A 13,200-nucleotide genomic window follows, 5' to 3' on the forward strand; every position below is an offset into this window, starting at 1 on the left:
TTGAATGAGTAGTGTCAACCACAAATTGAATACTAAATTGTAAAATTACTGAAAATTTAATTTAAGAAAACAATAAATATTTTATTTTTAAGTCAAATATTTTTATAAATTTATTACATAATTGTTTTACTCTATTACACTAATATTGCTTTTACTTTTCAAGTTTTTACTATTATATATATTGTATATATTCATAAAGTATTTGCTAAGGTATAAAATAAGATTTCATCAAAGCACAGAAATCACATGACTGCAGATACATTGGACTACTCAATATATAAATAGAGCATTGAAAAGCTTGACTGCTGAAACTACTCTTCACTTTATTCTAATTCTGAGTCAGCTTATAAAAGCAAACACAAATTATTTATGGATCAAAATCTCTTCAAAACACTTACTGATAATAACCATGATACACCAGGCGAAACTAAGGACTTGGATAAACACTTAATAGTCTTTAAAACATCCCGTGAAGGGTTACAACATGCTATCCGTCCTGGCAGGCAGCCGGCGGAAGAAGTTAATCGGCACTGCTGGCAAGCGGTACCGGAATCTTGGGTGTCTCATTGCATAGAACCCTGCTAAGGCTGCTATCACTTGAAATGGTGTCACGAACAACACTATGGCTGCAATAAGGCAGAATGTAATAAAGATGGCAGTAGCACGAGGGTCTCGCCAGCTTAGCAGCGCCTGAAACCTCTCCCCTTGTGTTGCAATATCACCGATCACGGTCTGAATTCTACCGGCCACACTCCTCAACCGATCATACCTCATTCTGACCAGCTCCGGGCTCTTGCTTGTTGGAAAAGTATCGAATTCCTCGTCGAGTTCATCGGGGTGCACTGCCTCAGCTTGTGAAACCTTTGTGTTCATGTGAGGTGGATACCTTGGTCTATATCGGAAGTTCCACACCCCTATTAGAAACATGTAAAGGAAAACCGTAGGCAATATCAGTTCGGGGAGGCAAGCAAGCATTAGAAAGAGCACATGAACTAGAACTGTTGTGATAGGATTCTTCCACATGCAGATATCTCCAAACCATTTCCCAATAGCAAACAATCCAGAGAAAACTGTCATAAGCCTGAAGAAATTTGCTTTGCTTTTACGCATGCTCCAAAGGTGTGAGTCCACATCAGACATATACTCGATTACTTCCTTCCGAAGAGGAGGCTCTGCTCGACCTAAACGTGCTGCCACTATATTGACAGCTTGGTGGCGTAGCATGTCAAGTTGCATCACACTGAAGGGCCTTACATAGTGCATTTTAGGTAGTAGTGGTCGAGAATATTGGTAAAGCATGTTTACAAAAGATATACAAGTAAACCTTATTGCCAAATGCAATTCCCCCATCTTCTTAACTCCAGTAGGATGAAGAACCAACAAAGGATAAGAATGTGTGTAGACACGACCTGCTTCCAATGTGGAAATACGAATCCTAACCTTCCCAATCTTCAGGTCCTTGTTCCCATTTGAACCCTTTTCTCCAAGCTGGCTGTTGTCGAATACACCAACGGTGAGAACGGTTGCTGGATCAAATACTTCCCAAGTGTACTGCTCATTGTATTTTGGAGATAAATTGTCAACAAGGGTGCGAGTGCGGACCCATTTCTGACCATATTTTGCCACACAGTAGGTATCTGATGTTCCCCTCCCGTCTCGTGTTTTCATAGGATGGAGACCTACAGCATTTAAGATTCCAAGTTCCAGGACACCAATTGGTGGCCTCCAGAGTTGCTTTGCCGTTGGGCGGAGATCACTGCTGTAGTGAGTAGATTCATCAAGTACATGATATCCTCCATCTAAACAAACACGAAGATGGATGCGGCTAGAAAACTTCTCTTTCTTCAATTGATCTACATCAACAGCAACTGGCTTCTCAAGGTTGAACCAACGAGAATGAATCATTCGATCATCAGCACGCTTGTCTACAGTGTTCAATGGTATAATGACCCTCCCAATGATCTCATCTTTTCCAGGAGCCACACGATCCTCAACCGAAAGAACCAGATGATCTTCAAAGGGTTCAGCAGCAACAAACAGAAGATCCTCATTCCAGATGGCATTCAGAGTCCGAGCCTGACATGGCTTTGTTTTAAGAACCTGGTGGCCTATTTGTGCCTTAACATACACATCAGGGAAACGGTTTTTCTCTGTTGGCACAAGGTCTTGTGCCTCAACAATATTGACACGCACATACCACAACCGCGGTGAATGATATACTTTTGAACGTAGCACTGCGAATATAGCAGGTGAGCTATCAACTGGTGTAGCTGCATCAGAGTGCCACGCATCAGAAAAAGCCTCGTCTGCTTGAGTTCCTATCCAGACAGCAAGCATCAGCTCACCCTTTACCTTGTCTCCTTTCTTATCCTCAAGCCGGTACCACTGTGGAGCTAGAGGACTATCTGGTGGGACACGTAATGGGACCTCATTGATGTCGAACCTTACAACTCCAACAGTCTCATCTTTGACCATAGACTTGTCCTTGATTACAACTTCTAGAACAGAAGCTTGCATTCGATCCCTTGAAAAGGCGAATACCTGGTTCCACTCAGGATTTTGTTTCTTCTCAAAGTGCTTTGTTATGCCTTTGTAGTTCCCAACCTTTACTTCCACAAAGGGATCAATACCCCCGGTAACATCCACTGAAGGAAGTTCCCTAGCCTTGACAACCCTTACATAGAGAAAATGCATCCGCTCAACAAGATCATAAGTACTTGCAGTCTTGTCTGCGTGGATAACACGGCCCCCCACAACTCTTCCCCCTCCAAGAAAGGGACTGGTTTCTTTAAGTGCAAAATCAACTGGTTGTGCAGATGCTGCAGAATACATCCGGACGAGCTTTGGTGGAGGTGGTTCCGGTTTCATCTCATCGGCAATATGCTTTGGTACGTGATGATGATGACCAGCAGGATCAGAAGAATGATGATGATGATGATGATGATCCTGTTGGTGTAGATTTGGGTTGGGAAGATGATGAAAGGTGTGTCTGCTTGATTCAACTCTGTCATTCATGACCGAGCTTTGAACTGTTTGGGCATGGATACGAGTCACATGGGATTCATTAGTAGCCAAAGATTCAACAGCAGGTGCAGGGATTGAGGACTTTATAGATGGATCATCTGTAATATAAACTTTTAAGCCAAGCTCTCCTCTAACACGTGAAAATATACCACGCTTTTCCAAAGGGTAATGCAAGACAACAGCATCAGAGTAGGGAACAAATGAAGTCCCAGTTAGACAAACCTTACCGAGAAACGCTCTGGTGTTAGTACCTCTGATATTATTATAGACATAGGCTTCAAGAGTATGAAAATGGAGCATTGAAGGATCAGAGATGTTGAAATAAAAACTCTCATTCCAAACAGGATTGAGATCCTTTTCCTTGATAGTGGTACGGTACTTCTGACCATCAAAGTAGAGTTCCACAAAAGCACTGGATGAACCTTGCCCATCTTTAGGCAAAAGATTGTGGGCACTGACCACATCAACACCTAGCTTAAGGTTGCTCATCTGATGTTGTAAGAATGTGAGCTTGTATAAGGAAATATGGCTAAAGGTACCTGCAGCAGCAATAAGAAAATGTTGTTATTATTATCATCTATGAACATCAGAAACAGAAATCGAAAACATTGCAGAGAATGGAAACAAAATCGCATGAAAAACTCATTGGCATTACTATTGAATGAGACTTATTGATTGTGATGGAATTTAATGTTACCTTAGGAAATTATCATACATTCACAGGAGCCTTCACTTTTCAGGGTAATGCAGGCACTGTTCACATAAGGAGAACATACAGGAGCAAAGAAAAATTGATCACAATAACCAAAACAAATGGGAAACCAATCAGATACAGTGAAACAAGGATGGGACTGGTTCATAGAAAACATGGCCCATTTAAATGTATTTTCAGCTTATAATTTTTTTTCCTGCAAAAAATAAATGAAGCCTCGGAAAATGGCGACTTTATAATAGCAATGCAAGAATTCCAAACACTTTGAGGGAAAAAGTTGGTGTTTTCGTATCTTCTTCCATGTTCATGAATTAATTATTAATAAAAAAATATTTTCAGATTGCTAACCAAAAATATCAAGTTTAAAATATTAATTTGACTTCTAAAAAGAAGTAAATAAACAAAAAAAAGTCGGTGCTCTTTTTGTTTTTTTTTAAAGAAAACAAAAGTGCATGAGCGAAGCTCCCTCGTAAGGGAAAATCTAAAACATGAATTATATTATATTAAAAGAAAATGACGCGATTACTTTGCACTTTGCACATGATCATTCTGCACTGTTTAAGCTAAAGATCCTTACACCACGCTTACAACACATGAGTTTTTGCTCAGATTATACGCCATTAAACTATAGAATCTCAACACTGTCTTCATCCCCAACAACAAAAAGAGTAAACAAAAGAAAATTGGTTGTAAAGTAATAAAAGAACAACGAAAAGCTTTAACCGCTTAATCTCCAAATAAATAACTCAGTGCACACAGAAAAAGGAACAATGTAAAATTGCTAATTAATTCCCTCAGTTTTCTCGGCAACCAAACAGAGGTTAAATTTACCATTAAGAAATAAATTTACCACTAAATGCGCGCAACAGATTAGAAAAAAAACTGAAGAAAATGAAGGTAAGGCCAATATTAGTTCTCTCGAGCTTCTCATTGAAATGCCGCCATTCACCAAAAGAAAATCAAAACTAATGATAAAAAAGAAATTGAAATTCACCTGCTCTGAAATGTGAGCTGAGAGTAAGACGTCTTAAAACTTGAAACGTTTCAGAAAGAAATGGCAAGCTCGCTCCCTCGATCCGTCTACATAAAATTAACTTGGCATTTGCAATGCATTAAAGTTTCTGAGAAAAGTAAAAGAGAGGAGTTAATGAGTTATTGCAGGTTAAAGGCAATGCACGGTAATCGAGGACAGAGTGATACAGGAAGAAGAAAACAACAATGCAGCCATTTGATAAAGAACAAGAAGAAGAAAAAAAAGAGCAAGTAGACGTCGTTTTCGATTCTGATTCGTCGTTTTTGACTTTTTTTAAGACTTTCAATTGGGATTGATCATACGTACGAAAAAATAAAACATATCAAAACTTTTAACATTATATTAATACTAAAATTTTTAACTTTATCGAAACTTCTAACATTTTAATTAGAAATTTTGATATATATTTTTTACCATAAGATTTTCGTAATTTAATTTTATGAAGGCCTGCGTTCTTCGGTGGGTACATCTTATCTTATATCTTGTGGTAGTGATACCAACCAGATCTGTAACACTGGCAGTACTATATTTGGAGGATTTCTTTTTTTGCCCAGTATTTTTTAAATTTACAAATATTTATTTTAATAAACTTAACTTTATATTACAAGTCAATTAAATATCACCTCAATTGAAATTTTATTAAAATATATTTATTTTATCAAGTAATAAATATTAATACAAAAATATTTTTGTTTTTCATTTTTAATAAAATAATAAAATGATATATAAACTCGAGACATAAAATTTTAAGCTTTTAAATTTATCTACACGTGGCTTGGTTTTAATATAAAACTTTTATAAATATATTTTATGTGCTTTTTTTTTTTTAGTTTGCAGATTTATCTTTGTTGTCCGCATAAGTTGTGATGGATAGATGACAATGTACGTTGTTGTTGAAACTCAACCAGTTAATAATAGTTTCTCTTAAAAAATGGGTGACTATTCGTCGACTTCTTAATTTGTTTCTATTTTAAGAGTATTACAGATTAATAAATGATTTCACAGTCAATTTAGACTTGTGTTGTTTTAAATATTATATGTCTTTTTTTGTTATTTTCTATTGTTTAATAAGTCTTTACTTTTAGAAGTGTTTGTTTGTTCTTGTAACACTTTTTTGTTTTGTTTTTTCAAGTGATTTTAGGGATGGTTTTGTTATTGTCTTAGCCAATTTGATGACTCTCAATTCTTTGGTCGATTTTTACCCATCTCTTTAAATCATTCAAAGTCGATTTTCTTATCATATTAAGTGCTTACAATCACTCCAGATATATCGTACTTGAGTTATAACAAAGTCAATTGTCAACATGACATAATATTCTATTAATACTGAGGTTGAAATATTTATTATGTTAATGAAGCTTGTCTTTCACTTCTTATAATGAATAATTATTTATTTTTTCCACAAATTATATGATCTCATTCTTGGAATGAATTAATCAATTTTCCTTAAATTGCGTTCTAGTTTTCGTATACTCACCTAATGCTAATAGTTGGCCGGCAAATGGAAGTGCTTTCATTTCTTTTGTAGAAAATTTTGGTAGATTATATGTTTTATTATTATTTATAGAATATCAAACGTATTTTATATATTATTGGGCAGGCGTAAAGGTCATGTTTGAACTCGTATTAAACGACTATAAAAATTTTAATCATTATTTTATTTAAGTCTAAGTTAAAATATCAAATATGTTACTTTCGAAAATAAGAATATAATTAAATATAAAATTTATATTTACAAAAACCAATTTAGCAATTTATAAGAATTGTTACCACTAATAATAACCATGAACCGTAAAAATATAAAAACATGACATAATATAAATGATAAATAAGATACTATAAGCTGATATAAAAGTGCCATCTCTGTAGAATAATCCCAGGAGAAAGATAAAAGGACAATAGTCAAAACACTTGAATAATTCATAAACAAACTAGAGATGCATTACTTTGATCAAACTGCTGAAAATTGCATCATAGTCTCACAATCATCATACCAGCCTAACATGAACTCCAGTCAACCATGAAACCACTGTCAAGCGATTCATAACATCAATTATGCATAAAATGTCAAGTCTTTGATAACATATACTCTTCCCCATTTTCTCGAATTTTAATTTTACAAATACTATCACCGTGCTCTTTCCTAATAAGACTTTTCGAAAACTATTCCCAATAAATTTAGCGGCATTTTAAACAAATTTTATGTACATTTCAGAATATAATTAAAAATTAAAAGATAAAATTAAAATCATAATAGGATAGATAAAAAAAATAAAAATGTAGAAAACAAAAATCAAAGAATACTAATAAAAGAAAACTGCCACAAGCAATTAATCCCAATGCCGGTGCTGCACTGATTTAGCATTTCTTATAAGTTTATTTGCAACAAATTAAGGATGAGTTTAAATAGACGGTGATGCACGTTTAATTTATTTTTTTATGCTATAATATTGTAATAATATCTAATTTTATTATTATTACTATTTTTACATTACTCATCTAAACTTACCTAAATTTAATTATAGTCCTTTTCGTCGCAAGACTTTAATAATTCTATTTCGTAATACCAAAACTGAAATGTTTTTGTTAAAATTATCCATCCATCAATTTATTACAAACAAGAAAGAAGTTGGGAAAATGAAAATTAATTAGGCAAAGTGGTCAACTTAATAAAAGAGCACTGATTTTGCTGTGCCATGTAAAGCTGTCGACGATATTAATGCGAACCCATGTGGCCGTTTTCAGCGTTGGAGCTACTCGATCACTCTCCTGCACGTTTTCTCACTTTTACTAATATTAAATAAAGATTTTAAGGACATTTAATCTGGTGGAGTCGCGGTTATCAAACTCTAAAAACATTTACCATCACCCACAATGTAATTTTTATCAGTTGGCTACGAGATTTACACGTGGTGATCATGATGATACGATCTGATTGATTATACTATGCTGAGGATGGTTTCCACTCACATGGGCTAACGACCAACGTTTGCAGGTGCAGGCTTTCTCGCACATCGAGGTAAGTTTGAGATTTATATGATTGGTATTTGACAGGGTGTGTTCAGTTTCTGTAACTGAAAACCAATGACTACAAGACGGGAGCATCCGACAAACGGTGTCGTTTCTTTCTCTCTGTGTCTCCCTATCTTATTGGTTGGTTCATTATCCGGTTTGAGTTTTGGTGGCTATTTTACTCATATGACCTAAACAAAAATTATTTTAGTTTAAAAATATTCACTCAAATAACATGAAATGAATAGTAAAATTGGGTTATGAGAATTAAATGACTGGCACTATTATTTTTCTATTAAAAAAATAATTTTTAGGGTTTTAGACATTAGATGATCGACACTCATGTATTTTTTTAAGTTTTTTTTTGTACTGATACACTGATGGCCGATACATCTTTATCTGACTAAAAATTTTAATTTGTTGGGTGTGTGGTGCCGTCCAGCAAAGGTCCAAAGTTACCCAACAAAAAGGATGAGAATATTGTAACATTAACCCCTCGTTAAATTTAAACATTTAAATTTATAAATATATTACATGTTATTTTTTAAAAATAAAAGAAACAATAATTTAACAATGTTTATTTAAATTATTATAAAATATATAATTAAACTTGAAAATTAAAAAAGATAGGAAAATAAGGAGGGATTAATGTTGCAATATTCACATCCCTTTTATATATATATAAAAAAAAACTTCATTCCACCTTGTCTTGTTCTCCAACTTGCGTAGTATAAATTTAAAGGTTTTTTTACCTATATAATATAAAATAAAAAAATTATTAAAATGGCAAATTTAAAAAGTTATGTACTAAAATGGTACATTGAAACTGGTGGGGGTGGTGCATAGGCGGCACCACCCTAGAATTTCGACAATTCTGACTGAAAACAAAAATAAAAAAAAATAAAAAAAACTAGTGAAGGCAATGTAATAGGCGGCACCACTTTTGTCCAGAATGGTATATACGCGGTATAAAAATATGGAAGGGGAATGGTGCCTATCTGATAGGCGGCACTAGTGACCCCTATCTGATAGGCGGCACCAGTAGCATGTCCCCCCTCCCGCTCCCCCATCCGGCTCAATTTTAAAGTATCAGTTAACAAAAGTAGCAGAATAAGAGAGGGAGAAGAGAAGAAAGAAAGCGTATTATTATTTTTATTGTTATTTTCAAATAGAATAGATTATAATAAGAAAAAATTATTTTGTTAGTATTATATAAGAAAACATATTATTATTTTTATTGTTATTTTCAAATAGAATAGATTATGATAAGAAAAATTATTTTGTTAGTATTATATAGTTTTTAGTGTTATTTTTATGTTTTGTTTTAAAGTTATTTTGTTTATTGTGATTTGTTAGTAAGTTTTATGTTTAGATTAATTATGTGTTTATTGTGAATGTTATGTTTTAAATTTATTTAATATATTTGAAAGCTTTTATGTTAGTAACTATTATAAAGTAGTTGTTAGTTAGTGGTAACAATAGAAAAAATAGATAAATCTGAAAATATTTACATCATAGATATTGTTAGAAATGGCAATAAATTTGATATTGTTAGAAATTGTCTCTTTTATTCATTAATTTTTTATGTAATTATTTTTATGTTGTTCGAAATTGTTTTGAGAATTTTTTTTTATCAGATTGAGTATTGAAAATGGATAATCAGTTTTTCATATGCGTTTACTTCGATGGAATCATCTTAACAACAACTGTTGGATGTATATTTGAATGTCAGCAACAAATAACAATGAGATTTAATAGAAATGTCTCGTTCGATGATATGAAGGAACTGATTAGCGCAAAAAATTGTTAGACGTTGTGGGAGAAGGATCTCGAAACTTTTCTACAAGTTTTCAGTTTCGATGGATCCCATCAAATTCACCGAAATGGAACTTGTAGATGATGAAGACATGGAGACAATCATCACTCTTTATTGTGGGAATCGGAGTGGCCAAAATGCACCGATTCAGTTATTTGCTGAGTTAGCTAGTGTGGAACCAACTGAAGATCTCACTGCATCTCGTGAAGAACATGGAGCTCAAGAACCGTGCATGGTGGCTCCAATATCATACGTTGATAGTGAATCAAATATACACGGGATCAATATCGATATTAATGTTGCACCCGATATTGATATGGTTGGTGATGATTGATACGATAATAGAGATCTTTATGATCAAGAGGTTGATAGTGACAGTGATCCCTATGTAGGCGAGGTCCTCGATGATATTGACGATAAAAACGTGAATGACGATGGAAACATTAATGCGTCTTCAACTAGGAACCAGATTCGATGTATTGTGATACATAATAATCCTAGGTTACACCGTCGCTCATAGACCCTGATGCGGCGCACGTAGCTGAGTTCTTGGAGTACCCTAAAATACTATCTGCTCATCGGCTGGCCATAGATTCCGATTCTGAAGAGTTGTTCGTAGGCCAGAGATTCGAAAGCAATGAAGAATGCGTATTTGCTTTTAAGCGGTATAACATAAATATATCAATGGACTACAAAGTCACAGTGTCTAAACTAACATTATATATTAGGGAGTGTTGAAAGTCGGCGGAATGCTACAATTGGCGGGTACGAGTTGCATTTATTCAAAATTCACAGATATGGGATATACGAAAATTTGTTGAGCCTCACATATACACATTAACACGTATAACAGAAGATCATCGAAAACTTGATTCCAAAACTATTTGTATGTGTATCATGCCAATGGTGAAAAGCATGCTGACCATTACAGTTTCAGTACTGATTGTCGAAATGCAGGCACGATTTCAGTATCGAGTATCATACCGAAAGGCGTGGATAGCTAAATAGATGGTAATGAAATAATTGTACGAGAATTTTGATGCGTCGTATAATGAGCTACAGAGATAGATAGCAGCTATGTGAGAGTACGTATCAGAGACTGCCATTGAGTTGACCAACTACAAACGGGAAAAGAATTTTCCATCGAATGTTCTGGATGTTTGATCCATATGTGCACGCATTTTCCCACTGCTAGTTGTTTGTACAAGTAGATGAGATCTGGCTATATGAAAACTATACACAGATCGTACTTCTTGCTGTTACTCAAGATGGTAACAAGAACATGCTCCCAATAGCATTTGCCATCGTAGATAAGAAGAACATGGAATCATGAGAATTCTTCCTTACCAACATACAGAGGTATGTTATTAGCAACGATAATATTTGCATCATCTCCGATAGAGGAAAATGATTAATTGCCGCCATTAGGCGTTCGGTGTGCCATTGAGATCCGTTTATTGCATTTGGCACATCGCGACTAACTTCCATCGAGGTTATAAGAATGCAGACTGGTGGAGACAAGTTGTAAGAATGGGTAAAAGATAACCTTATCTTTTTAATATAAGTTTTAATGTTTTAGGGCAATACTGTAACTTATCTTTTTTTAATACATATACAGCGCACGAGCTAGAGCCATACATTTTTCGCCAAAGAATGACTCGACTTGAGAGTAACATGGAGGGTCAAACGAACACATCTTTTCGACAGTGGTTGGGTACCATGGAGCCGTGGCAATGGGCTCAAAGTTTTGACAAGGGCTTTCGTTATGGTCAAATGACCAAAAACTTGGTAGATGGGATCAACGCTGTGTTGTTGAAAACGCGACATCTTCTGATTTTATCTATCTTCTCAGCTACATTCTACAGGTTGGCTACCTTGATGCCAAGAATAGGTCAGCAAAAAGTCAACCAGATGGAAGCGGGACACGTGTTTGTCGAAGATGTGAGGGATGCAATGGTTGCAAACTGTCAGATGGCGAGGTCGATGAATGTAGAAGTATATTCACGATATCTTGAAACGTTTCGAGTTACGGAGACCATCGGTCGTCAACCCGATATACCACTTAAGTCCTATAGAGTTGATCTCTGAAATAGACGGTGCGATTGTAGGAGATTCTAAACACTTCATTATCCATGTGCGCATGTCATGACAGCGTGTGCTAAAGTCCCACTCACTGTTGAACAATTTGTCGATGATGTGTACACCCTCGAGTGCACATTGCGTATATGGGAGAATAAGTTCCCCGTCCTGCCTGACCTGTCTACGTGGGAGGTACCTTCAACGACTTTCGAGCTTGTCCCAGAAAAGGGTTGCATAGGAATCTGAAAGGTCGTCCACAATCATCCAAAATCCATAATGAAATGAACATTAGGGAGAAATCCGACGGTAAGTGTTATGGATTATGTAGATTAACTGGTCATAGTCAGAGTAAATGTCCGCGGCAAAACTACCATATTGGACAATCATCACGATTGGGTAGGAATTGAGCTTATGTAATCCAATGTACCTAATTTATATTACAAAGTTTGTTCCAATTTTTAATGTTGTAATGTATTTTATATAACAAAATTTATATTACAAAGTTTGTTCAAAGTTTTAATATTGTAATGTATTTAATTTATATTACAAAGTTTGTTCCAAGTTTTAATGTTGTAATGTTGTAATGTTGCAATTAATCTAATTTATGACCACAAAGTTTGCGACTGCTCTCCAAGTAAATATAGTTTTCCAGTACTAGAATACCATTATATGTACTCTAATGATGGTTGCAAATCGGAAGAAATATCCATCTAAGGTCTCCACGCCATTCGATTATCCCACACTGTAATAAATTTCTAGTGCATAACCCCCCAATTATTTTCATGTTTTCCTCTCTTGTTAATCCCGTGAATCTTCCCCAACTGCATTGACGGAGCCGGGATATACTAGATGCAACTAAATTGCCGGAGTACTCGATCCCGATTATACCACTCGACTGTTTGGAAATTGATAATTGATGCGGTAATACACCACAAGTGACAATGAATGTGGGAAGGCGAGGGTATAACAGTCGCAATTTCTGGTCTGCGATACGACATCCGGATAAATTGTACGATTAATAACATGGTTAAAATTTAACACGGTTCGAGTAAGATATACAAAGTAATTACATGTCACAAATATTGGAATAGCTTACCCCTTCCCTGACATGTTGTTGAATCATCAGACGATATATCGGGACAGTGTACCACCTCCCGATACCCGAATAAAAACTACATCTACGAAAACAATTTACATGTTAGAATAGTATCGTTAGAATAGTATCATTAGAAAAAAAAATGTCAATTAATTGCTATAACAAGTTAAATTTTATCACCTGTTCACTAGTGGAAATACATATGCTTGGTGCCTAACCGATGCCAAGAATAACATCCGATAAAGAGCCAATGGCTGCAGCAATATAAGGCATCCGCCTATGTCTGCGGCATCAGGCTTTGTCGTCCAACAAAACTCACGATACAACATAGCCAGAACTACAGAACCCCAACTATACGAGTGAACATTCTGCAAATCAACTAATAGGGGTAAATACATCAAATAAACCCTGTTGTTGTTCGCATCCGG

The 13,200-nt window shown here is 35.2% G+C and overlaps 1 protein-coding gene across 2 annotated transcripts; it reads right to left on the reverse strand.

Moving 5' to 3' along the window:
- Positions 1-218: 218 nt before the first annotated feature.
- LOC105792208 (FT-interacting protein 3) lies at positions 219-4,963 on the reverse strand. Of its 2 annotated transcripts, XM_012620656.2 has the most exons (3): positions 4,731-4,963; positions 3,722-3,777; positions 219-3,563 (listed from the first exon to the last, which is right to left on the reverse strand). In XM_012620656.2, the coding sequence occupies exon 3, from the start codon at positions 3,511-3,513 to the stop codon at positions 478-480; it is 3,036 nt and encodes a 1,011-aa protein (XP_012476110.1). In that variant the 5' UTR covers positions 3,514-3,563; positions 3,722-3,777; positions 4,731-4,963; the 3' UTR covers positions 219-477. The 2 variants fall into 2 exon arrangements, with proteins under 2 accessions (XP_012476110.1, XP_012476109.1); XM_012620655.2 differs by lacking the exon at positions 3,722-3,777.
- Positions 4,964-13,200: the final 8,237 nt, after the last annotated feature.

Source organism: Gossypium raimondii, chromosome 8, assembly GCF_025698545.1.
Source record: "Gossypium raimondii isolate GPD5lz chromosome 8, ASM2569854v1, whole genome shotgun sequence".
In the NCBI taxonomy this organism is placed as follows: Eukaryota; Viridiplantae; Streptophyta; class Magnoliopsida; order Malvales; family Malvaceae; genus Gossypium; species Gossypium raimondii.